Source organism: Hesperophylax consimilis, chromosome 10, assembly GCF_061612785.1.
Source record: "Hesperophylax consimilis isolate HC1 chromosome 10, BYU_Hcon_1.0, whole genome shotgun sequence".
NCBI lineage: Eukaryota > Metazoa > Arthropoda > Insecta > Trichoptera > Limnephilidae > Hesperophylax > Hesperophylax consimilis.
This window is the reverse complement of record NC_142845.1, coordinates 14,823,293-14,849,535: the sequence shown is the minus strand read 5'-3', so window position 1 is coordinate 14,849,535 and position 26,243 is coordinate 14,823,293. Positions and strand designations below refer to the sequence as shown.

At 35.8% G+C, this 26,243-nt stretch overlaps 2 protein-coding genes across 3 annotated transcripts in view; one reads left to right on the top strand and one right to left on the bottom strand.

The window, feature by feature from the left end:
- The window catches only part of LOC149420347 (uncharacterized), a 486,416-nt gene extending 479,111 nt beyond the window's left edge, over positions 1 to 7,305 (top strand). Inside the window, exons 13-16 of one of the 2 annotated variants that reach the window (XM_089636629.1) lie at positions 295 to 345; positions 881 to 1,205; positions 4,146 to 4,293; positions 4,471 to 7,305. In XM_089636629.1, coding sequence (XP_089492755.1) covers positions 295 to 345; positions 881 to 1,205; positions 4,146 to 4,293; positions 4,471 to 5,116 — 1,170 coding nt within the window. In that variant the 3' untranslated portion in view covers positions 5,117 to 7,305. The remainder of the gene's footprint in view (positions 1 to 294; positions 346 to 880; positions 1,206 to 4,145; positions 4,294 to 4,470) is intronic. The other variant, XM_089636628.1, reaches the window with a different exon arrangement.
- Positions 7,306 to 15,801: 8,496 nt separating this feature from the next.
- On the bottom strand, positions 15,802 to 20,141 carry LOC149420346 (NADH-ubiquinone oxidoreductase 20 kDa subunit-like). The gene is made up of 4 exons (XM_089636101.1): positions 20,016 to 20,141; positions 19,581 to 19,888; positions 17,518 to 17,706; positions 15,802 to 15,986 (listed from the first exon to the last, which is right to left on the bottom strand). Exons 2-4 carry the CDS (start codon positions 19,886 to 19,888, stop codon positions 15,848 to 15,850), a joined length of 636 nt encoding a protein of 211 aa, XP_089492227.1. The 5' UTR covers positions 20,016 to 20,141; the 3' UTR covers positions 15,802 to 15,847.
- Between the last annotated feature and the right edge of the window lie 6,102 nt (positions 20,142 to 26,243).

Sequence of the window (26,243 nt, the reverse complement as noted above, 5' to 3'; positions counted from 1 at the left end):
CTATCTAACTAACTACAGTCCGAACACTTGGCGAGTTCGAACAGTTTTTCATTAGGTCGGATTATTAAGGCTCCACTGTATGTGAAAATCAGCATTTAAAATTATTTTATTGTTAAGGAAATTTGTCAAATGTTTTTAATTTTATTTAACAAGGCGTGGACTGTATTGTAATCAACATTGTTTCATTAATCTCATTATTTAATCCATGCATTAAACATTTGTTGTACTCTTTCCTGCCACCTTTTTTGTTTTTCTTGTTTTTTTTTTAACCCGTGGGTATGTGGTTCTTCACAGCAGGCGATGCTGCCACCAGAACAAAACAAGCTTCCTCGGCCGGCACAAGTGGTAGGTCCCGAAGATCCACTTTCAGTTTCACTAATTACGGAGAATGCCAATGCAATATGAACTATGAAAGTCCATTTAATTAATTAAATTAAAAGTTATTTGCAATTACATTACTTATAGTTTATTGGCGAAAGTACTTCATATTGCGGATGTTATTCAAAATTTCTGTTTATCATAAACATTGGGTTAATTCACTTTTCTTTATTTCATCATCTCTCCTGTAATAACCCTAGCTGCTTTGCCTTGCTTTAATAACCATGCTTTTGCTTAAATCAATTAATTAACTTAAAACTTCTTTTGTTATAAATGTTACTCAATCAAATGCCTTCAAACTGTTAAATGCTATTTGTTACTGCATAAATATTATAATATGGTTTTTAACAACTTTATAAACCTATGCCACACATCTAAAAGCACTCATATGTGAAGGTACTTGACTTTGTACTGTGCAATTTTGGGTTTGATTCCCATGGAAATGCAATACATAATGTTATATGTTTTATGTATAATTAACGTTTTAATTTTTAAATTTTAGAAGACGGGCAAGTGGAACGCGATGCACGTGCGCATAGCGTGGGAGATCTACAACCACCAGCAGAAGTCGGGCAGCGGCGAGGGTGGCAAGGGGGGCGTGGGACCCCCCAAGGAGGGGCTACTGCGCCCGCCCTCGCACGTCTTTGCACCCCCGCCACCGCCCCTGGCGCCCCCGCATCCCTCACACCCTGGTCATCCCGCACATCCTGGGCATCCCGGGCACCCGGGTCACCCTGGACATCCCGGGCACCCAGCGCACGCCTTCCAGAGGACACCCTACGACACCCTGGCTCCTCCCTCACCGTACCTCAATGCTCCGCATCTTGGTGAGTCTTAAAGCTACCTCTAAAAATGTTGAAATTTTTTAAGAATAGCCCCCTTTTTTTCCAAAACATGATTTGTGGATAATTTGCTTCTATAATAGAAAAGCTGTTCGAGCACTTCTTCAATGGTTTTTCTACTTGTAACTACTGAAATCTCACTACCCTAAGAATATACATATCGTCGCATTAATTCGTAGAATGCGTAACTCCCAAATGTAAAATTTTACAGGAGGCACAAAAAACCTCGTAGTGAAAAAAAATGAAAGACGGCTTATTCTTTTTATTTATGTTTCGAACATATAATATATTTGGAAATTTATTTTCAATCATTAAACTTTTGTAAGTTAAGGCTTTCTATTTCAAATCGGAGTTAGGAAGTTTACGTAAAAACCGAGAATGGAGATACGCATTTTACAAAAGATACATACTTTTCTGCGAACAGTTTTATGAACAACCTAGCGGAAAATTTGGGAGATAGGAATTTTACGTTTACAAAATAAAACACAACAATGTATGTGTATGTCGAGGCAGTCTATTTAGATGCATTTTAATGATTTTAATGATGCGGAAGGTTATCGTTAAAGGAGTGGTAATCCTTTTCTAATGTCTGTTTTAAGTCTTGTAAATGCTGGTACTTTTCCTTCCTTAAGGGATTAAATCTGACTCTCAAGTGAAATCTTCAAACTCTGGAGATCATTACAGATTCGGCGACGGTTTTGTGCTGGGTGAGATCTACACTGACCGGGAGTAGTCGTGTCAGAGATGATCGTTAAGTGACGCTTGGAGTTGATGAAGGAGATTGTAGAAGAATTTGATCTGACATTGTCGATCACCCTTGTTGTCCTGTAGAAATAAAACTGATGTACTTACTAGGGTTTGCAAGACCCGAGCAAAGAGTAGCCATGACAGGAAACGTTGTGAAAGAGACTCCTCAGAGTGTGAAGATAGGTGGGAGAGACTTGAAAGTGGAACTGGTGAGCAAACATGTGCTTTAAGCGTAGAAACTCTTCATGCTCAGCATCACTTTGGAGTAAAGTGAACGCTTCATCTTGCCCGGCTGGTCGATCCCGAGGCGAGAAGAAAGGACGTTGATAGATGCGTGCGTTCCTGCGTACAATGCAGGACAATTGACCCTCCACCATCATCCCATGAAGCGGGTAATCTTAATGTTGTGACAACCTGGAGTCGCTTGGCAGTTGATGTTACTCATTTCGGTAGGAAATGTTTACTCACATTTATCGATTGCGGTCCAAGTAGATTTGCCGTGTGGCGGGAAATCGAGTCAGATAATGCAGCTTCGATTATCAGACATTTGGAAGAAGTGTTTCGGGAAAGAGGCCCGCCCAAAGTAGTTCTCATGGACAATGGTACTGCATTTTGTTCCTACAGTGTTATAGATAAGTGTAAGAAATGGAATGTTCGTCAAAGATTTTGCGCGGCATACCGACCAGCTGGAAACGGTATAGTTGAACGACATCATCAAACAATAAAGAGAACTGCAGCCAGAAGTGGAAGCGATCCCCTGCAGGCAGTGTTTCTGTACAATCTTTGGCTGCAAAAAGTCAGGATGATTGAGGTATTGCGCTGTCTAGTATAGTTCACACTTCACACTCGTGGAGACACCCTTCTGCGCAAGTGAATATAGAAGAGGAAGTATTGACTGAGCTCTAAGTGGGCGATCTTCTTGCGGTTAAACCAGTAGATGGGAGATGCACATCGTGCATGGAAGGGTGACAGGACTTACTTCAGTCAACAACATCGAAGTAGATGGCATACCAAGACATGTGCTTGACCCGCGGAAGATGCCTGACAGAGAACGGACTGTGTCTGAGGAGAGAAGAGATGGAATTGCCGCACGTTCCACCGTAAATATTTTGGGTTTGTTTGAAGAGGACAGTGAAGAACCGGATCCGGATATGCATCAGGAGGAGATCCACTTGCAAAGAGATGGTGACCTTGAAGAAGAGATAATCACAGAACAAGGACCTATTAGGTATTTACGAAACCGCAGAGGCACATAAAACAAGAGAGCTACGGCAGAGCGTCACACGGTGCAGAAGACGTCAGTTTAGACTACAGATACAAAACACTATTCGTGACTTCACAATTAAAATTAAGGTTATAAAATGTTCAAAATTGATTAATCAACTTATCTCAGTTAATTTCACGGTAAAACTATTACACCGTAAATAAATTTCCTCAGTGAAAAACACAACAAGCGTGCACGGCTCACCCGCCAATACTGAATTAAGGAGTTACGAAGTATTCGCGAGTAAAAATGGCACCATAATTTTACGCAGTTTTCTAATTTGTGTTTATCTAAAAGGTTAATTTTTTTTAAATTTTCGAGTTTTACTAGTCGATGCGGGTCTAATTTTAACACCAGATGGCATTAAAAACGTATTTACGAAAAATTTGGAGTTACGCAGTCTACGAATTAATGCGACGATATATGTTTGTATTGACAGACGGTTGCCAATTTTTTTTCCTTTCTTAAATAATAAGATTTTATATAAGTCCCATTTGCTAAAAACTGAATGTCACCCTATCTGTCTTTATTATCTACTTTGTTTCTTCTTGGGAATAATGATTAATGATTAGTTATGGTTCAAATATTGTTTTTGAAATATTTTGTGTTTGTATGTAGTAGACAAAGCTTTGACTATTTATTTCTTTTAGTGGGTTTCGGTAATATCTGGTGGGGATCGTCCCCTGTGTAAAACTGCCACTGCCTGCAGTTATCGTCTTATCAAATACCAAAAAACTTAATTGGATACTCATTGTACAAACAGAATTGAAGTATACTTGAAAGTTTGTCAGAAATCAATTCTATATGCATTTGCTTTGTCTTTATCCAACTGATATATTTTTTAATGATGTTTTAGTCAACTACCTATTGATTTGAAAGTAATACTTACCTAACAACGTGTTATGTGATTTCAGGAATGTCACCATTTGCACGGTACGGCGGAGGCTACCCCACGGGCCCCTCCCCTTTCGGACTGTCCCCCTTTCCTCCCCAACGAGACGTGGGTCTTGGGGGGCCCATGCCCTCACTACATGATCCCTGGAGAAGGTACGTATTGCCAATGTTAGTTACTTTGACGTATTACATAGCACCTCATCTAAATCTACACTGGAATAATGAATCTGCTTTTCATATTATCTAACTTTAAATCGCTTTCAATTCTAACAAGCTTCAATTAATTGTTTGTTTTTTTGAAAATGACTTTTTATAGTGTCTATATATGTATACGTTTTTCCACAGTTTCCAAAGGTCGGTAGGCGCCTTCCCTGGCCCGCCTGGCCCCAGCCCCTGGACCCTCAAGCCCGACCCCGGCGCCCTGGAGAGGAGGGAGCAGGAAGAGAGGGAGCGGGAGAGGGAACGAGAACGGGAAAGAGAGAGGGAGCGGGAGAGAGAGATGCGGGAGAGGGAGAGGCAGCGTAGGGAGAAGGAGGAGCGCGAGAAGAGAGAGCGCGAGGAGAAGGCCAGGAAACAGCAGCAACAACAGCAACAGCAACAACAGCAGCAACTGGAGCAGGAGCAGCAGCGAAGAGACAAGGAGCGCAGAGAGATGGAACGCATGCGCCAGAGTCAGAGAGAGAGATCTCCGCTGAGGAATGGAGTGGCAGAGCAGGGCAAGGAGGAGGCGCGCAAGGACGAGCTGTACCGCCTGGCGCCCATGCCGCGCCTGCTGCCGCCGCCCATGGGCTACCCGCCCCCCTGGGACCCTTATCGGCCCTACGACCCAATAATGCGCTTCAGCCCGCTGGTGGAGGCAGCCTTCCGCGCCGAGGAGGAGCGCGCCAAGATGCTGAGTGCGTACGCGGCGCAGCTCAAGCCACGGCCCGGTCCGCCACCGCCCCACCTCATGCCGCACCCTCTGCCTCCCCCCAAGGAGGAGCCCCGATGATACCTACCCTGCCAGCCCCCCGACCTAGTCCCGTGAGGAGACAAACTGGATGCCATCTATTATTTGCTTTGACATAGTTTCCTTGCGTTAAGTTATGAATGTCAGGTATTTAGTTGAGCGCGTCGTATTATTTAGCAAACGGGCACCTCCGATAAGTCTGACTGTAAAAGCTTTCCTAAGATTGTAAGTTACGGTCGCTCCGTTGCGACGTAACGCGTGCGGCCGTATGAGAAATTCGGATAGTTTTTGATAGATGATATTTTTTGGAATATACCAAAATGAAGAATTTATTTTCATTAAGAAACAGATCTCGATGTTTGTATTGATGCATAAGAGGAACACTTGTTATATTTTCGCCAATTTCAGCATCGATCTTCATTTACATGACAAAATCATTAAGTTAATCATAGATCTAGTAGTGTTAGCATCGTGAATATTATACATAAGAAAACAATATCTAATATAAATATATAAATACAATTTAGTTATGAAATCTATTTATTCTCGTATAGTAAAGATATGAAGCAATGTGTATTATACTAGATATAATTGTGTTTATAGCGGTTCAGTATAAGTATCAGAATTGTATTGTTGGATATACTAACCATTTTGTAAATATATATTATTTTAAAAATGTCCATAAGAAAACGAGATATTTTTAATTACAATAATTAGGAAATTGAATGGTTAGGGTTGAAAGAAATGAATTATCTGACGGTTACAAAACAGTTTGAGTTACACCTACCTTTGTACTTATCTCCAGTCTCGGCACGTGACACTATCACTACATAATCAATATCCACTCACTCCAACGAGGGTAGACTCATCACCATTTCATTTCAAGTTCAACAGAACTTCTCAGAAGTTATGTCATTACATTCATCACTAGAAGAAGTGCTACGGAGAATCTGCGGACCCGCTCAATCAATCTACTTTAATATATTGGGATTTTTAAATAAATACAATATAATGTATATTTATAAAAGCGATATTGTACATATTTGTGAAATAAAACAGAAAATGAAATTTTAGTACTATTTAAACACAAACAAAAGTGTAATGCGGCTGAGATTGGGAAACATCTGTCTATGGATAACGTTGCTATGCAATTTATATTTTCAATTATTAATTCAAGTCAATTTTTACATCGACTGTCATATTCTTTGCCGAACCAATTTAAGTTTATAGTTCATGTTTCATAATTTATTATTTATTGTCTTTGGCCAAAATAAAACTTTCCAAGTGATTTGATGTTGTTTCTGGTTCCAGTGAAATCCTCCTAAGTCATTTTGCACGGGACCAAATAAATTCAATCCTCAATAGATAAGTTGTACTCCAAAACAGAGGATGCACAATAATAGTTATGATTCACAAAACTAAATTATTTGAAATATGACAGAAACTTAAGAGGATTTTGCCTGATTATTATTCTACATATTGGTCTACCAAAACCATCATTTTTAACTATAATATTTATAGTATTTCTATTTTAAATTGTACTAATTTAAAATAATTATGTTATTATTTTGACCATTGATTGTTTTATGTTTATGCTTTATTTTCCTAAAATATATTTTTTTAAAGATTAATGTTTTTTGACTGGAATTAATAATTTGACTAAAAATATTTCTTTTTGAAATATTGATTGTTTGACACTATTGTTTAAAAAAGTTTATTGGAAAATATATTGTTTATTTTGAAATGTGAATTATAGAAAATAAAGATTTTTCATAGCCACATGTTTTCCACAATTTATAAGCTGTTGACATTTTGTATTTTATGTGTGTAGAATTTTGAATGTTTATGTCCCAGGAATGTGAGGAGTGTTTGAATGGATGGGCGCAGATCACCTGCTGTATTTGAGTCGCTTTGTAGGGAACTGCTTGTAAAATAACACTACCCGAGTATGTGTCTTGTAAAGTTCTCCAAACCAACAAGTCTCCTCTTGATCAATTCACCGACGAATGAAATGCAAAATAAAAAGCCAAACTCATTTTTGTAGATAATTTGATATAATTGTGTATTGTTATCTAAGAAATAAAAGTGATTTTTGTAGATAAATATGAAAATGTGGACTCTAAAGGTTCTTTTTTTGTGAAAGAGCCATTTTTTCAGTGTTCGATCCTTTGAGAAAGGGTCTTAAAACTATAATTATGTACCTATATTGTTTCTATATAAAGTAGAAACGTTCAAATATAACTACAGTGTATTTATTAATTCCCAACATTCTCCTATCCCAGCTGGCAAGCCCGGTAACATACTCTACAAAACATAGCTTATCGTTAGAGATGGCAAAATTTAGCATTAATTTTCAGATTTTTTAGCATTAACAATTGGAAATTTAGCGTTTTATAGCATTTTGAGGCATAATTTAGCGTTTTGTAGCAAAATAGAAAAAAATGTATTTCCTGAATGTTTTTAGCATATATTTTAAGTATTTTTGGTAAAATATATGTTTAACCTTCATTTGCAAGTATTTCCATGTGAAAGATTATAAATAATTAATTTTAATATTAAATTAATAAGGAAGGAAACTCTAAGTACGGGTCGAACAAAAAACACAAGAAATGCAGATTGCGATTAACATCAATAGGCGTCATTTATTTCGCACAATTTGTGTAATGTCAAAAAGCAATTTTAGCCTACAGTACAAAAATATTAAATATTTACACATAAAATAGTAACAAAATTATAAAAAATCGTAATGTAAATATCGATTTTTTGAAATTCTCACATATTATTTTAATACCCGGTATTTTCGGGAAATTCGCGCCTATTTCGCTAAATAGAATAATTTAGATGAAATACGCCCAAAATCACGTTTTTCGCGTTAATTCGCGAAACAGAAATCACTGGAAACACTTTCAAATGCCTTGAAACGCAAAGAAAACTTATAAATGCCCTATTTTCGAAACATAAATATTTTTTCGCATTTTTAGTTAAAACGAAATTTTGCCATCTCTACTTATCGTCCATGCCTTCAGAGCAACCATGATAGAGCTAGACGACCACAGGGATAGATCAGCAAGCACCTTGGTTCTGGCCCGGGTAGCTGGCTTGGGTTCGAAACTCGGCTTTGGTTAAAACGCCAATTTATGTGCTCCTTGTATTTTACACCTACATGACAGGTGTCAATATTTATATATATATTTAGTACTATTTTAACATCTATCCAACAATGTTTTTGTTCTTTCGTTGAAGGTGGGTCAGAGGGGAACACCTAGATCTGCGAGCCAGTCTAGGGCCTCATGTGGGAAGGAATATTTGGTGGTCTGCACCGCATTCCCACCTAGTCGACTCTTTAAGGCCACAATCGGGGAACATAGCACTCAAAAGTGGATTTCTCATTGATATATTTGTATTACTTCATCATATAAGGAGCACCACCTTGAAGTTGAAACTATGCGAAGAAAATTTCCTGATGGTACATTTATTCTGATGGGTGACTACAACCTTCCAAATATTGTATGGGACATTGAGAACATCGCGTCCTCGAGTCCGGACAACATCAATCATGGCTCCCATAAAATTATAAAAATGTCGAACTTTTTAAATCTGCATCAGAAAAACCATGTGTCCAACATCAATTCTCGATCTTGTCTTTACAAATTCTTCTAGTGTTAATGTGTATGCCTCTGATGAAATGATTCTTCCAATCGATAAATACCACCCCCCTCTAATAATCAATTACCTCAATACTTATGTTATGGTAATTGACCCCACGATTGTCAAGCGCAATTTTGAAAAAGCAGATTACCCAAAGATTATAGAATTTTTATCTACTTATAATTGGGCTTATGATCTCACTTGTAAAAGCTCAAGTTTAAATGAGGCCTTAGAATACCTTTACAATGTATTTTATCAAGCAATCGATAGCTTTGTACCCCTACAAAAATATTACACTTCTAAATTCCCTAAATGGTTCGTTTCTGAACTAATTAATCTAACGTACGATAAAAAAATTGCCCACCAACGTTATGAAATAAATAGAACGCTAGATAATTATATCGCATTCTCTATTCTGCGTAAAGATTACTAGGAAATCGAAAGTATGGTTCACACCAACAATGTTGAAAATTCTATTTTAACAAATATTAATAAATTTTGGAATTACGCTAACTCCTTTCGTAAAAAAAAGTGGGTCATGACAAAAACGATACTGTAAATTTATTTGCAGATTTCTTCAAGAGTGTATATGTTGAAGACAGTGACAACATATTATCTGATAAACCTCAATTTACCGAAAGCTCACTCAATTTGCATAACATCCATGTGGTAGTAAATGATGTTGTGACTTTTATCAAATAGCTGGATATCAGGTCGAATTCGGGGCCAGATATGATTCCCTCAATATTACTTAAAAACTGTATTCATGTTCTAGCTCTTCCTATTACTGTAATTTTCAATTTATCCTTATCTACATTCTACAGGTTGTTTTCCTGAAATTTGGAAAAGTAGCTTTATACACCTATTTTTAAAAAAGGAGATAAATGTCAAATTGAAAATTATAGACCCATATGTATTATGTCATCACTACCTAAACTTTTAGAAAAGATTATATTAAGTAAAATCATACATCAAATTTAACCAATTGTATCAACATTTCAACATGGTTTTATGCCAGACAGATCTACGTCATCTAACTTATTGCTTTACGAAAATTTTATTTCTAATGCGCTGTCCAAGGGTCTTCAAGTTGATACAATTTATAGTGACTTTAGTAAAGCCTTTGATACTGTTTCTCATCGCATTTTAATGGAAAAATTAGAACACTTGGGAATAAGCGGCAACTTTCTCGAATGGCTTAGAAGTTACTTATCATACAGAAAATTATCTGTAAAAATTACCTCCACAACTTCTTACACTTTTTTTGCCTTAAGTGGGGTCCCCCAAGGTTCCCACCTAGGACCAATTCTTTTCCTACTATTTATTAATGACATTTCACTAATTTTCGATAATATTCACTTTCTTCTATTCGCCGACGATCTAAAGATGTTTAAATCGATCGGTAATTCTTCTGATTGTTTAACTCTACAAATGAACTTAAATAAACTTTATGAATGGTGCATTGTAAACAAATTAGATCTTAATATCAACAAATGCCAAACGATCAGTTTCCATAGACCTAAAACCCCTTTATTATTCGACTACTCAATTAACAATGCAAATCTAAAAAGAGTCTTTGAATTCAATGACCTTGGAGTTATCTTTGACTCCAGATTACGCTTCTTGAATCACATTAATAGCATTACCAGTAAGGGATTACAAATGCTTGGATTTATTCTCAGAATTGCTAGACTTTAATAACATAAAAACTATAAAATTACTATACACGTCTCTGGTTAGAAGTCAGGTTGAATACAATTCAACCATTTGGTGTCCTCATTTCAACACTCATTATTTACAAATTGAAAAAATTCCAAATAAATTTTTACCTTTTATTAATTTCAAAATTGGTATTCCTATTCAGTAGCGGCGTTAGGGTAGGGCGCGGTTGGGCGACCGCCCAGGGCGCCGGATTTAAAGGGGCGCCACAGGCGCCCGGCGCGCCCCTTTATATCCCTCGTTCTTTGAACGAGGCCTACTTAACTACTTACTCGTAAATTCCCTAAATATAAGGAAAAAATTGTTATGGTTGCAATCTCAATCAAATATAGTTCAACGTCGAGTTTAGTATCTGAAGGATATAACAACTGGAAACACTTGTCTGAAATGTTAAAAAATCATGAGAATAGCACTTCACACAAGAAGTTTTACCTTTCATGGGTTGATACTGAACTACGATTAAAAACAGGAAAAACAATAGATTGCCAAGAGCAACATTTGATTAGAAAGGAAACTACCAGATGGAATAATGTTTTGTCTAGATTGATGCATATTACACTTTACTTAGCTGAAAACAATATGGCGTTTAGAGGTACTTCTGACAAACTATATACGCCAAATAACGGAAAGTTCTTGGGCTTAGTACAACTACTAGCCAAATTTGATCCAGTTATGCAGGAGCACTTGCGATTAGCTATGAAGGGTGATGTTTCAGACCACTACTGCGGAAAAGACATTCAAAATGAATTAATAGAGTTGATCGGTGAAGAAATAACGTCAGAAATCATATCTCGCGCAAAGAAATCAAAATATTATTCTATTATAGCTGACTGTACTCCGGACATTAGTCATGTAGAACAACTTTCACTGACAATATGATTTGTTGATTTATCATCAGATGATGATAAAGTATCAGTAAAAGAGCATTTCATAGAATTTATACCTGTAAATGAGTCGACTGGTGAAAAACTGACTGAAGTTATTATTGATGTTTTAAATAAACACGGACTGGAATTGAACGACTGTAGGGGTCAGGGTTATGACAACGGAGCGAATATGAAAGGGAAAAATATTGGGGTTCAAAGGAGGATTCTGGACATAAATCCCTTAGCTGTTTATGTACCTTGTGGTTGTCATAGCTACAATCTCGTACTATGCGATGCCGCTAAGTCATCCGTAAAATCAGTCACTTTGTTTGGGGTACTTCAGAGGTTGTTCACATTGTTTTCAGCTTCTGTTCATCGATGGAAAATTCTAACCGATCATTTGGGATTATATACTATAAAAAAGCTCAGTGACACACGTTGGGAAGCAAGAATAAACAGTGTTAAAGCAGTCCGTTATCAAATTAGTGCCATCCATGACGCTTTAATTACTTTGGCTATTGAAACTCAGAAAACTGATGTTCAAGTCTCTCATGAGGCTACTACTCTAGCCGAACAGTTAAAAGATTTCAGCTTCATAGTTTCGTTGGTTGTTTGGTATGACATACTTTTTCAAATTAATGTCGTTAGTAAATCTCTACAATCAACAGATATGGATATCAGTAAATGTACTTGGAAGAATATAGAAATACTGGCTTTAAAAGCGCCATTTTAACTGCGAAGGGATTGGCTGAAGAACTAGAAATTGAACCTGTGTTTAGAGCCACAACAAGAATTCGATCTGTTAAGCGTCAAGCTGGTGAAACTGCCCACGACGAGCCTATAACTTCTCCAGAAAAAAAATTTGAGGTTGAATTTTTCAACTCTCTCTTGGACACTACATTAATTTCAGTTAATGAAAGATTTGAACAGTTAAATGAGTACTCGGAATCTTGGTCTTTTTTGTACAATATAAAACAGATTCCGGAAAAACCCGACCTTGTCAAACTCTGTGGTAATCTCCAATTGAAATTAATTGTAGACTCTAAATCTGATGTAGATGGTTGTATGTTGTGTGATGAACTCGTAAGCCTGAAATCTTTTTTGCCTAATCAGAATGTGGTTACCCCTGCTTATGTTTTAAATTTTATCAAAGATCGCAACCTACAAGAACTGTATCCAAATGTGTGGATAGTATTGCGTATATTATTGACTATACCTGTAACGGTTGCTAGTGGGGAGAGGAGTTTTTATAAGCTTAAGCTGATTAAAACCTATCTGCGATCGACAATATCACAATCTAGATTGACAAACTTGGCAACTTTGTCAATCGAAAATGAAATTGCTGAAAATATCGATTTTGATAACCTTATAAAAGAGTTCGCCGATAGAAAGGCTAGAAAAGTGAAGTTTTTTTAAATAAATAGTTTTTTTTAAACGGTTATTCCATTATACCCATTGCCTTTTTTCGTATGGAATTGAATTGCAGTTAGGGGGGGCCGTAAAAATCTCGCCCAGGGCGCTGATAGTACTAAAACCGGCCCTGTTCCTATTATTGAAATCAATTATGTCAATTTACGCAGTAAACTTAACTTATCGAAATTATCTGAAAGGCGAAAAATATTTCATCTCTTTTTATTATTTAAAATTGTTCATTCAAGGTTGGACTGCCCTGACACTATAAATTTGCTATCTTTACATATACCTCCAAAATATACTAGACGGAATATTTTATTCTACAACAATAACTTCGCTACGAATTCTGTGTTAGAAAGAATACATAGGTTGGGCAAAGAACTAAGTGATGTCGCTGACATATTTAATTTAAACTTCAATACATTTAAAGCCAAATTAGTCCACCACTTTTTAAATGTAAATAACGTATGAGAAATTATTATATTTTATTTCGATTTTCTATTGTTTGTTTTATACTGTTGTTAAAAATGAAATTTGTAATTGTTATGTACTTAACCTTTTGAACGCGTTAATTTGCTCCGTTTTATCTATACCTGTACGCGGTACATATTTTCAAATACCTATGCACGCAATTAAATTTCAAATTATAGCATTCTGGCATGATTTATTGGACTATATAGACAGAACAGATTATTCTCCACAATATGATAACAAATCCTCGTGTGTCAACACTCTTAGATGTTTATAAAAACAAAAACATAAAATTTCATACAAAGACGTACCATATATTTTGAATGTGGTCCCGCCATTCACTCGGCATGTGTGTACTTAGGCCACTGCGTTGATAGACACAAGTGGGACATCATGAGCACTTATCATTTTTTGTTATGAAAACTTTTTCTAAAACTGGACACTTAAATTTTATGTCACTTAATATAAAAACAAAATTGAACTAACGCCATCCGTTGGCAGAATTGTAAACTATAGCACTCGAAGGCGCAAAGAGGCTCACTTGATTATCGATGTTTTTTAATGAAATACAATTTTATTTTCGAGAAATTCTTGTAGATGTCAGCATCGTGATAGTTCTACGAATGTTCAAGCGAGCGGGAAATAAATTTATGTCAAAAGACCGCTGGAATATCGGCATTCAAAGTTTCCGTATCAACTGTTGATACAGCCGCGTGTGAGTATGGACTTTTTGCCGTAACAACAGTTGATACGGCCGCGTGCAAAGGGTTAAAAGCCCAATAGGGCGTCAATAAATAAATCATTATGTGCTCCTGGTGTATTTTAAACTAAATTGCATCCACCGAAAGGGTCAACAATAATTATTCGAAAATTACCACTGCAAATTATTATTACAAATCAAAGTAAAAATGATTTAAAAAATTTAGATTTTTTCTCTTTAGCCATTTTGTGCTCGTCTCTTATTACATCCCCATTTGGGGTATGTTGCGAGGCTGTGGGAAGTGGGGAAGGGAAAGAGATGGGTAAGAATAAGGTTGGGAAGTATTTGGTTATTCAGATCTGGTCACTAAACACGGCTAAAGCCTTTCAAGCAACGTCTCTATTCTGAATGGTTGTTTTGACAAGGACCATATTGCTATCTACTAATACTACATTCACCACGAGTGACGGCAAATATACTATACATGCTCCTACCACGAAACTTTGAGGGGTTCATTCATGATAATCTAAAAAAAAATCTTAATAAAGTATTTTAACAAAGCAATTCTAATTATAGAAATAAAATTGTCCAGTGTATTGGTAGCTTTACTTTTGTGAGTAATGCAAATGTTCAGATAACAAAATGGCCACCCTCACATTTTAAATCTTAAATAGAATGACTAACCGAGTGGGAAAAAACAATCATTTAAAAAGATGTGTTTATAAAAACACTTTGCAAACCACACAAAAATAAGAAATTTATCACAACCTTTTTTTATTTCAGCACTAATGAAAAAAAGTGTCTACATTTTTTGCAAAGTTCTTTAACCCTTTCAGCCCCAGTGTTAATTCAAATTAACACGAACTTTGTGAATTTTTTTACCGTAACTGTAGCGATTTAGAAAAGCCACGTTGTCGTTTTCTTATAGTTTGTAGTCTTTTCTGTAGCGTCTATTTTTTCCGCTCGGTTAAAATCCTTATTCCCGCCACAACAACGATAAATATTTTGACATCTGCTGATTGTGAGTTTCATCGAATTTCTGCCGTCATTGATTACTTAATTTAAGGTGAGATATCAATATTTTATACTCGAATTACAAATATTTTAATGCATTAAGATGTGTTCTATAATAATAACAACAGTTTAATTCTTTATTTATGAATGAATTTTAGTTAAAATGTTATTTGTTTGTACCTTAGAGATTATCACTACATTGTCAATGTGCATTTTTGACATGAAACAGTTATTTGTATTACTTTTGTGTTATGTTTATTTTACGTTACTATTTAAAAAATACCCTCTGACGCCCAATGTTAATCCAAATTAACATAGAAAAATTAAAAAAAAAAAAAAAAAAAATTATACGCCAAAAATTTTCAAATAATTTTCTGAGTTATTATCAAGCATTACATATTTTATATGTGTGGAAACAATATGGCGGGTGTAAAAGGGTTAAGAATTATCACTCCTAAAGGTTCGCATTACGAGCGTGGAACACAGTGTTTTATTTTATATGAAATAATACATACAAATTTTAAAAACTTTTGCACATGCCAGGTTTTGAACACACATTATTTGGATCTGTAGCCAAGGATCTTAACCTATCAGCAATAGTTTTCAGACAAACTTTTATATTTAGTGACTAGATCTTAATAGCAATGTACTTCCCAACTTAAATCATTTTAAAGAGGGAACTATTATATTTGGTGGGATTATTTTTACTTCCTACAGGAATTAAAATCAAAAACTTTATTCAATGATAATTATCTAATTTCATTTGCTCCTACAGCCCCTAGAGGAAATAATTAAACTAATACCATTGTTGAATATGAACTACATTTTTATGTACATTTGTTAATTTGTTTAAGATTCACATAGCAACACAACAGAGAGTAATAAAATATCAGAAGTAAATAATTTACAGTTTAATTAACAAGTCATCATACAAAATGGCAACTACTTTCTGTACCAAATCTGCACGGTCTTCATTCGCTTAATTTTCTTTTGAAGTTGGAGGACTCCGTACATGAGGGCCTCAGCGCTAGGAGGACAACCGGGGACATAGATGTCCACTGGGATAATGCGGTCACATCCCCTGGAAGAAAAATATTATTATTTTAGTTCAATCCAATGAGAATGATACTGCAAAGTTGATAGAATTGATTTGTGGGGTTGTAAATTGTTTTGTGTTAAAAGTGTTCAAAATATAGTAAATAATAGTAGGAAAGTAAATATAAATGTAAAATAAAAATTGTTTTTAAATTCACTGCGTTTCAAAACAGTTTTTCGCAAAAGCGAATAATAACTAGTTAGTGAAATCCAGATTTCCAGATCTCCATTACTCAATTGGTTAACAGGTTTTTATCAGACTTTTACCACCTCACTATGGTAAATACTAGGATTAACCTAACCTAACCCTTTCATTTCAGATTTTTAACCTCTAAGAGAGTGAGTTTTTGATAGCAGAAAGGTTTTAAATGAGTGAGATTTTTTTACCTCAACTATTCCAATTTTTAAAAATTGTATTCTAAGTATGTATTATTATGTATAAAAAAACAAACTTTGTTCAAAAAATAAGTATATAATATCAAAATAATGGAATTAATCAGATATTAAACATACATTAAAAATATATATATTTAAAACTATTATTATTAATCCTAATATATAAAAATTCTGCCTGCGTATGTTTGTGCTCGTAAAACTCGAAATTATTAGTGTCGGGAGTCTTTAGAGGGTGGTCTGAATGGTAGGAGAGTTCGTGGACGCCCGAGGTATACTTTACGCAATATTTCTGCTCCGAGTGGAATTAAAGTCGATGTAATGTAGTTTTGTAACAGTAACATTGCGGTATACAGTAGTGAATGGTGGAAGGAGACGGAGACGCCCGAGAAAGAATTGGCAATAGCGAAGCATTGAGGGTAATTCATATTATTAATAGGATGATTTGTACCTCTGAATAGTGTACGTCCATACTCCTTTATGCATATTTTTTTTACGAATGTACATGGTACGGCCATACTCTCCTAAAGATTAACACAAACATATTGCATAAAAATAAAAGGAAGTGAGAAAGAAAATAATGGTTACTTAATGCTGGTCTACAATTATTGATTGTTTCAAAAAATTCATCAATCCCTTTTGGTAGTTTTTTCAATGTATAAACAAAGACTGTAATCTTTTGTGTTATTGGAATGACAAATGTACAGCAGAGCAGAAAACAATTACTTCTGGAGTTTGATTTAACTTCTTCGCAAAGGTAGATAAATTCATTTGGGTTCTAAATTCCATTTGTCAGAACAAGCACTTCGATGATGATGATGAAGATCTTCAAAACGCTGGCGGGCGGCTGAGTTTTATGCAGAAGGAATTTGCAAATTAGTGAAATGCTGACAAGTGTTTGAATTCAAATGGCGACTGTGTTGAAGGAGTAGTGGAAATCTATAGTTTTAAGAGGTATGTAATACAATATTTGTATCGAAGCGTGTTTTATTGATAACCAAACAATGGTTAATTTCCGAACAGCCCTTATATACATACCAATGGTATTGAGCAGCTTGGAGAGGACCTTGTCAAGTGGTACAGAATGAACACAGACAGAAGTTTAGTAATAAGCCAATGAATACCTGACAACAGAATATGAATAGTGGTAGTATCCTCCTCCGTTGGCGCAGCTGCCCATGGAGATGACCCAGCGAGGGTCAGGCATCTGGTCGTAGACCTTCCTCAGCGCGGGGGCCATCTTGTTGGTCAATGTTCCCGCCACTATCATCACGTCGGACTGGCGGGGGGAGGCTCGGAACACCACACCGTACCTGGGAAAGTTTATTTTATTTATGTATTTATTAGTACAAAACATACCTAGGTAAGTTTTTAGATTCTCACGGCCAAAAGCATTTTTATTGTTTGTTTTTGGGGTGTTATGCCGTGTTGCGCTAACTCCTTCTTTAGCCGACGTTTCGGACAGCGTTGCAGTGTCCATCATCAGGGCAGATCCGGTAGATCCGAAGATTCACACATCTTCGGATCTACCGGATCTGCCCTGATGATGGACACTGCAACGCTGTCCGAAACGTCGGCTAAAGAAGGAGTTAGCGCAACACGGCATAACACCCCAAAAACAAACAATAAAAACATACCTAGTATACAAATTTCATACCATGCCTATCTCAGTAAGAATATTCTGTGTTGAGACAGGCGAGTTTACAATTTTTTTTATTTTATCTTTAACTTATTCAATAACATTTGCATAATAATCAGAAAAATAAGAGTTGATCAAGAGTACAGTGCTTTCTCAATAATCCGCCACCTCAAAAACCGGGCAAGAGTCCAATTAGTGAAAGCGGCAAATTGTAGTGCATACATATAATAATATACATATAAATATTCTAAAAATGGGAACAGATATTTCATAAAAACAGTTTTTACTGTGAAATTTGTACTTGCAACTTGCATTGTTATTATACTTATATTGCAAATTAAACTATGTTTATTTATAACCAGGCCATGCTGGACCCTGTTCGGTATACATTTTTCATCCAGTTGGCCGACACTTTACTCAACTTCTATCCTCATTCGGCCGAGCACGAACTCCATTTGTGTAGATATTTTTGGCTAATCTAATTTGTGTTTGGTTTGCATATTTTTCCTATCTAAACTAAGTGTTTTTTTGAGTGAAACTTTTTACATCCATAAAAAAATATGCGTATAGGAGTATGGACGTACATTGTACGGCGGTGTTTGTGGAAATAAATAAATATTAGTTTATGGTATATTTATAATGTAGAAATTAAATAAATAAACAATATCATTTTTTTATTGACATCTGATTAATTCAGCTATTTTGATATTATATACTCATATCTTTTGAACAAAGTTTGATCTTTTACAATACAATAAAAAAATGGGATTTTTGAGGCAAAAAAAATTGATTCTTTTGAACACTTTCTTCTCTCAGAATTTCACTCTCTTACAGGTAAACTATTAAAGTTGCTTAACAAAAAATTTTCCTTTGAATTTACTTAACCAGACTTCGCTGGGGCGAAATTCGTTTTTCAATGAATTTTCTCTAAAAAGAACAGTGCCTTTTGGTGTAAAATATCAGCAATGATCGATGTATGCCACTGACACTTTCAAGAACCACGAAGAACGCTTGAGTCTAGGCAAGAGGCGGACTATTGAATTTGACATATGAATACATACTTATAGAGCTTGATTTAGTTCTTTCAACTAGTAAAAATAACGGCGGATTATAACAGTTGACGGATAAACGAACGGCGGATTGCCGAGTGAGTACCGTATTGGTCAACTATAAGGATATAATATAAAAGTTCTTGGAAATACAGAAATACATTTGGCACAAAGTATTCGAAGTTTCTTTGTATAAATGTTGTTATGGTTTTGTGCAATGTCTTAGTCGTTTTTTTACATCACAACCTCTATAATTTAAGTAAAATAAAGTGCTCTACATGGTTGCTGTCTAATAAAATGTCCTGCATGGTTGTTGTCAAAATAAAGTGCCCTGCATGGTTGTCTAAATAAAGTGCCCTGCATGGTTGTTGTCTAATAAAGTGCCCTGCATGGTTGTTGTCTAATCAGTTCAACATATTGTTAAGGGTTTTTATTAAATCCTAATGTCGCTAAATTTGACTTTCAGTCACTTTATAACAATAATATAGAAGGTCGGTACCTGTCCATATCGTATCTCGGGGCAGCGATGTGCATCATCTCTACAGCACAACAAGCCAGGCCGAAAGTCATGGGCCACAGGGAACCCTTTCGGCCCCAATTGAGTAAATCGTCCAGCCTAGCCACGGCATATTCGCCCATGTTGGAAGTGTTTTGGAAGGGGGAATACTTGCGGTTCTCATTTTTTTCGGGTGCAGGCAAATGAATCTCCCGCTTTTGAATTGCCAATGGGGCGCATATTCCCTTCAAAGAGCCGAAGGCGGCCGCCTCAACACTGTTGCCTAAGGCAACTGCAGCAGTGCGCAGCATCTTCAGGAAAAGAAAGAATACATTGACATTTCTGTTTGACACAACATCATTTTGAGGTTATATATGATTAGGGGATAAAAGAAAATCAAAAGAATTTTATTTATTGATGTCGAAGATTAGCATTTACCGTTGCAGTGTTTCTTATAAATATATCACGAACGAAAACAACTGCACAATATTATTTATGTAATCGAAGAGACGAAATACCACAGATTATTTCTGTCAATTTCGGTCTAATCCTAAGATTTAATTTCTATGGTCTAGTCTGGGGTGGTCCAGTGTTGCCAGATCAGCTCCTTTAGAGCAAATTTAGCTCCATTTAGCTCTAAATTTAAGCCGTCATGTCAGCTCCATAAAAGTGGTTTAGTTTTTTAGCTTGTTGTTTTTTCAGATAATCTAGCTGCTTTTTAAAAATACGGTTTTCGATAGTGAATGAATGCAAACTTGGAAGCAGAAATTAGCCCACTTCCCGACATCCGATCGAGCTGAAACTCGGCAGATAGACTCGTTGTCGATGACAAACCATTCTATCAATTATTGACACTCACGCACACACACGTGCGCAGACACGCATTTTTTTCTGAAATTGGATGACATTACAGCAGTTAATAAACGAAATAAATGTCAGTCCTTCCCAGTCAGCATTTGGCGAGGTTGGTAGAGTTGTTGACTCATCTCTATGGTCAAGTCTTACATATAAACCGTATTGTAAACCGCGTCTATACTTAATAACACAAATCATAATATAAAGCAAACAGTGGAAGTGCTATTTTAACTTAAGCTACAGTCTTAGGTGGTTAAAAGTTCAGTGAGTTATTATCTCAAACACAAACGATTGTTATTCATCACGAAAACGCGTTCAAAGTCATAAGCAAAACCACGGAGATGTTGTGTCAGAGGTGTTGTAAGATGGTGGATGGACCACAAAGCCCTAAATAAATGAATATCTACGGCTTCTTGTATAAGCTGAATAAGGGCTGAATCAGGAAAATAATTAATAAATAACACAAAATGATTTTAATTTCTTTTATTTTTGTTTTTGAAATACTGAATAGGTCCTACATAACCAAAAACGGGAAACGTATGCATTTTTATTATTATTATTTTTTTCTTAAAAAGAAAGACAAACATTCCCGGGTTACGAATAACCTGACAATATTTGAAAATCTCCTACTACCACCACAGTAAGCTGAAAATGTTGCTTGTGTTGTGATGGAGGACGTAGCCAGCCGAGGAATTGAACACACTACGCCTGAGTTGGACCTAAGCGCGATGTCAACTCGGCCACCGACCGGTCCATAACCGGTCAGTGCATTATTGTGCATAGATTTTTTTTTTATCTTCCAAAGTATTTATATAGAATGGTATATAATTATTAAACAAAGCAATCACTCTCTGACTTGACATTTTCATTAAATGAAAAGTTATTTTGTTTTTAACCACTTTGTTAGAATTAATACATTCTGTCAACTAGTTTTGGTTATATTCAACGTTCTTAAAGATAAATTACTTTACTTTAAATAAAGATTAAGACAAGAGAGAGATGTAAACCAACCACTGTAGAAGAGATCATAAAAATAATCAACAGCCTTAAAACTGCACATGCAAAGGGCCCAGATAATCTAAATACACAAATTATAAAAAAATACAATTTCAAATTGCCGCTCCGCTGTCATATATTTATAATTTAAGTTTTGCTTCGGGAATATTTCCCGATCACTTCAAAAAATCAATAATTGTCCCAATTCACAAAAGTGGACCAAATGTTCTAGTTGAAAACTATAGGCCAATATCACTGTTAAGCACAATATCCAAAGTCATTGAAAAGATCTTCAAAACAAGGCTAAGCGAATATGTGGAGAACCATAAATTGCTAAGCCCAAACCAGTACGGCGAGTACGGCTTTCGGTCGGGTAAAAAACGGATGATGCCATCGCATACCTCACGGAAACTATAGCAGAGAATGTGGACCGGGGCAAGAAAACCATTGCCCTATTCCTGGACCTGGCCAAGGCTTTCGACACAATATCTCATAAAATACTCCTACGAAGACTGAGAAATTTAGGAATAACGGGAAAAGCTTTTCAATGGATACAGAGTTATATTTGTAATCGATTCCAACAAACTAGAATTAATGCGGATATTAGCACTTAAAATAATTTTGGTGTGCCACAAGTAAGTACGCTAGGTCCTCTTCTCTTCATTATATATATTAAGGAACTGTGTAATCAACATATAGGTGGGAAAATTATTACGTTCGCAGATTTTTTTTTTTTTTTTTTTTTACAGTAATACCGCACAAGAGTCCCAACTGCTCCCGTCTGGAGCCAGTGAGACTATGGCATCCCCAATTGGGTTATGTTGTGAGGCTGAGGGTATTGGGGAGGGGAGGGAGATGGGGAAGAGGAAGGTGGGGAAGTACCTGGCTATTCAGATCTGGTCACCAAACACGGCTAAAGCCATTTCAAGCAACGTTTCAATTCTGAATGGTGGTCTTACTTACACCAGGGCGATACTGAGAGTATCTTCCACTCTGGAACGTGCCGCAAATATACTATATATTATTTTAAATTAATTAATTGTGAAATAACACAAATTAATCAAATAAAATTTATTTGCGCACGCCGGGTTCGAACCCGCGACCGTCGGATCTGTAGTCAAAAGCGTATACCACTAGACCACGCCGGCCGTCAAAGATGATACCGTTATACTGTTTGAAGGAGACGATTGGAAGGAAACACACCACCTTGCTAACACCGGTATAAACAGAGTGAAACAATGGCTGGATAGCAATTTGCTCACATTAAACGTATCAAAAACCAAATACCTAACATTCAGTTCTACTATTTCAGGGCAACCCCAAACACCTCACCACCTTACAATACATAAAATTAACTGTAACTTTGAAAATAATAATCCTCCATGTAAGGGCCCGTTCCCACTTCCGTTTTCAAATCGGAGGCGGGTCCCGTTTTAAAAACGGATGCTCTACGGCCCTGTTCACAATTGCGTTTTAAAAACGGATCCGTTTTAAAATCGGATCATACTCTACGAAAACAAATAATTGTCAATTCAACCAAAACATTTTATTTGCTCATTTTTCAGTAGACGAACGTGCGCAATGGACGATGATGAAGCTCTTGTTGTCATGTTGTACTTATTAAAAAGAAGGAAAAAAAAGAAAAGAAAATTTTGGGTGAAAGATTTTTGTAGGAACTTTCCAAGTGTTAATTGGTGATTTGAGAAGTGATAAACTAAAGTTCTTTAATTATTTTAGAATGTCTATCACTTCCTTTAACCATCTACTGAAACGAATTTCAGAGAGCTTAACGCATCAAAATACAAAATTGAGAGAGTGCATTTGTCCTAAGAAAGGCTATCGATATTTTTAAGGAAAGAAAACAATTACAACTCAAATATTTTGTATTATGTGTTTATTAAACTAATGCGCTCTTCCGTGCATCGTGCAGCTCATTTAAGCTTTAAAATAAAGAAAAATAAGTAAAGTTAAAAAAAAATTAAAGATATTGATAATTTTGATATAAAAAGTAGTGTACACCAAGCGTTTTGTTTTTATTTAATTAAAAATAAAATATTGTAGTTTGTTGTCTACTGGGTCTTCCAGTGGCGGTCCGTGAGTTTTTAGCGAGCTAGATTGCTAGGATAAAAATACGTTTTAATTTATTTACTTAACAAAATAACCAAATACAAGCACGCAGCGTGCCTGCTTCCTTGCGACTGGGAGCGGGCGGGGAGGGGTCGGGGTATGACAGCTCCATACAAAACAAGATGTCCGACAGTGCCATATAAAAAATTGTAATTCATGTTCATAAAAAAAATGAAAACAGCCGAACACAAACATCAAACTAGAAGTAAGGGAAGAAATGACCTTTCCGCTCCAACAAGCAACAGAGCGGCTTATCAAAAAACATTCTCATATCTCGGTCCTAAAATAAATAATAAAATCCCCTCTCAGCTGAAACTGTGCGAATTGTCATCCTTCGGTCCAAGAGTGACAAAATGGTTGTTGGATCTAGGCAGGACTGATTCCGAAATGTTACTAAAAATGTAATTTGAAAATTATTTATCACGAACGCCTCTATGTATCTTTTTATGAATCTTAATTTTAACATACTTACTTTAGCTAGTTTTAAATCCTTTATTCGTCTAGGATAACTTGAAACCTGTAAATTTGACTGTCCTAAAACGGGAATCCTTCCTAGTTGGACAGTCAAAAGCATAAAATGTAATCAATATTATAAAAAATAAAAAAAAATAAAATAAAAAATCATATAATGTTGCATTACACACGCGAGTCGAACTGCCAAGCTGAACCACGAATTATGGGAAAGGAACGTAGCAACCGAAAATAGCTCGAAACGTCGCAAGGGATTGCCCCGTGCACCTCGTCTACAACTCGAACATATAATCCAAACTCCTCCGTTCTCAACCTTAATAATGTTAATATAGACGCTGAATTAGTTTGTAAATATCTTAAATCATTAGACCCTACCAAAGGCAGTGGGCCTGATGGTATACACCCTGTACTTTTAAAGAATTGCGCTAGTGTTCTATGTTATCCACTAAGTCAAATATTCAAAACTTCACTGTCTTCTGGCATTTTCCCACAGGAATGGAAAAGTTCATACATTGTGCCTATATTTAAAAAAGGAGACAAGCACAATATTGAAAATTACAGACCAATCTCTAAGTTAAATGTAATAGGTAAACTTTTTGAAAAAATATTTTTTGATATCATTTTCCCTTGTATACGACCACACATAATTTCGAATCAACACGGTTTTGTCACAAAAAAATCAACAGAAACTAATCTATGTGAGTTTGTTGACACAGTTCTTGTTGCTATGGATAAAGGGACTTGGACACGGTCAAGCGGCTTGATCGCAAGCACGTAGTTTATTGTCTATGGCACTTTGTGTCAAGCATTTTGACCGTGTACCGAAGCTGGCTTGCAAGCATTGCGCAATTCTACGTGCTTGCGGCGAGGCTTGATGCGAATTTATATTTTTGTGGGAATAGACAAACGACAATAGACAAATAAATATCACGTATCATAAACCATGATATAAATTGAATAAAATTGTTATAAAATAGGTACTTAGTTATTGTTTTTGTGTTCAATTTGTAGAAATCCATCTAATTTAAAAATTCTGGAAGTATTTTAGTATTTTTTAATAATTATGACAGCGGTTTTCAAGGTCATTAATAATCAAACTGTAGAATAAATAATTTTCTGAATTTTCAATGGAGAAAACATATTTTTTGTATGAATACCGCACAAGATATTCATACAAAAAATAGCTGTAGCCTGTAATACACTTTGCAAATGCTCATGGGTAAAGCGGTACCTTAACTTGTACCATTCTTGACACCAAATTCGTTTCTTTTTATTATTTTATTCAAACATAAAGCTAACGTAAGAGCCAAGAACGCTTTGTCTTTGACAGATTCCATTTTGCCGCGAGTCACGAAATGACAGGAAGGCATAGAAGTACATATACATAGACCACCACGAAATCACAGGAAGGCGTGGCCATGCTTGACGGAAAGGCTTGATGCGGGCTGTCAAGCCGCTAAGCATAGACAATAATAGACAACAATAGACAACAATAGACAAAAAAAACTACGTGCTTGCGATCAAGCCGCTTGACCGTGTCCCAGTCTCTCTAAGTAAATATTAAGCCGAATTCACAATTTATAAAATTAAAGATTTTTTAATATTTTTTTCACGATTCCTAAAAATATGCAATAAGCGATCAAATGTAGGTACATTCAATGGCTCTACAGCACTATAAGCAGTTTATATATTTCCATATTAAAATCGAGAGATATAATTTTTGAAACAGCGCGGGAAATTTTCAAATCTAACACACAGAAAATTATACACTTAAATAAAAACAGATATTTTACAAAAACATAATTTGAACAATTGATCTAATTTCAAAGTTTTAATTCAAGTCCTGTGAAAGTTCTATATAAATTGTGTTATTATTTCATCATGGGACGGTCACCGTTCAGGGTGCTTTGACGAACACAAAAATTGAAATGAAACTTTGAAATTGCTTGATGATTTATACAAATTTTGATAAAAATAGAAGTTTTTCATATTCGAATTTCTTTGAAATTTGAAAGTTTTATTTGAAATTGTACATCAAAAGGGTGAGGCGCTTGATTAGAAAAGCTAGAGATCGCGGGTTCAATCCCAGCGAGCGCAAGGAAATTTTATTCGATCCATTTGGGTTATAACACAAATTACGCATTTAAAATAATTTATGATGTTTGGTGACCAGATCTGAATAGCCAGTTACATCTCCACCTTCCTCTTCCCCATTTA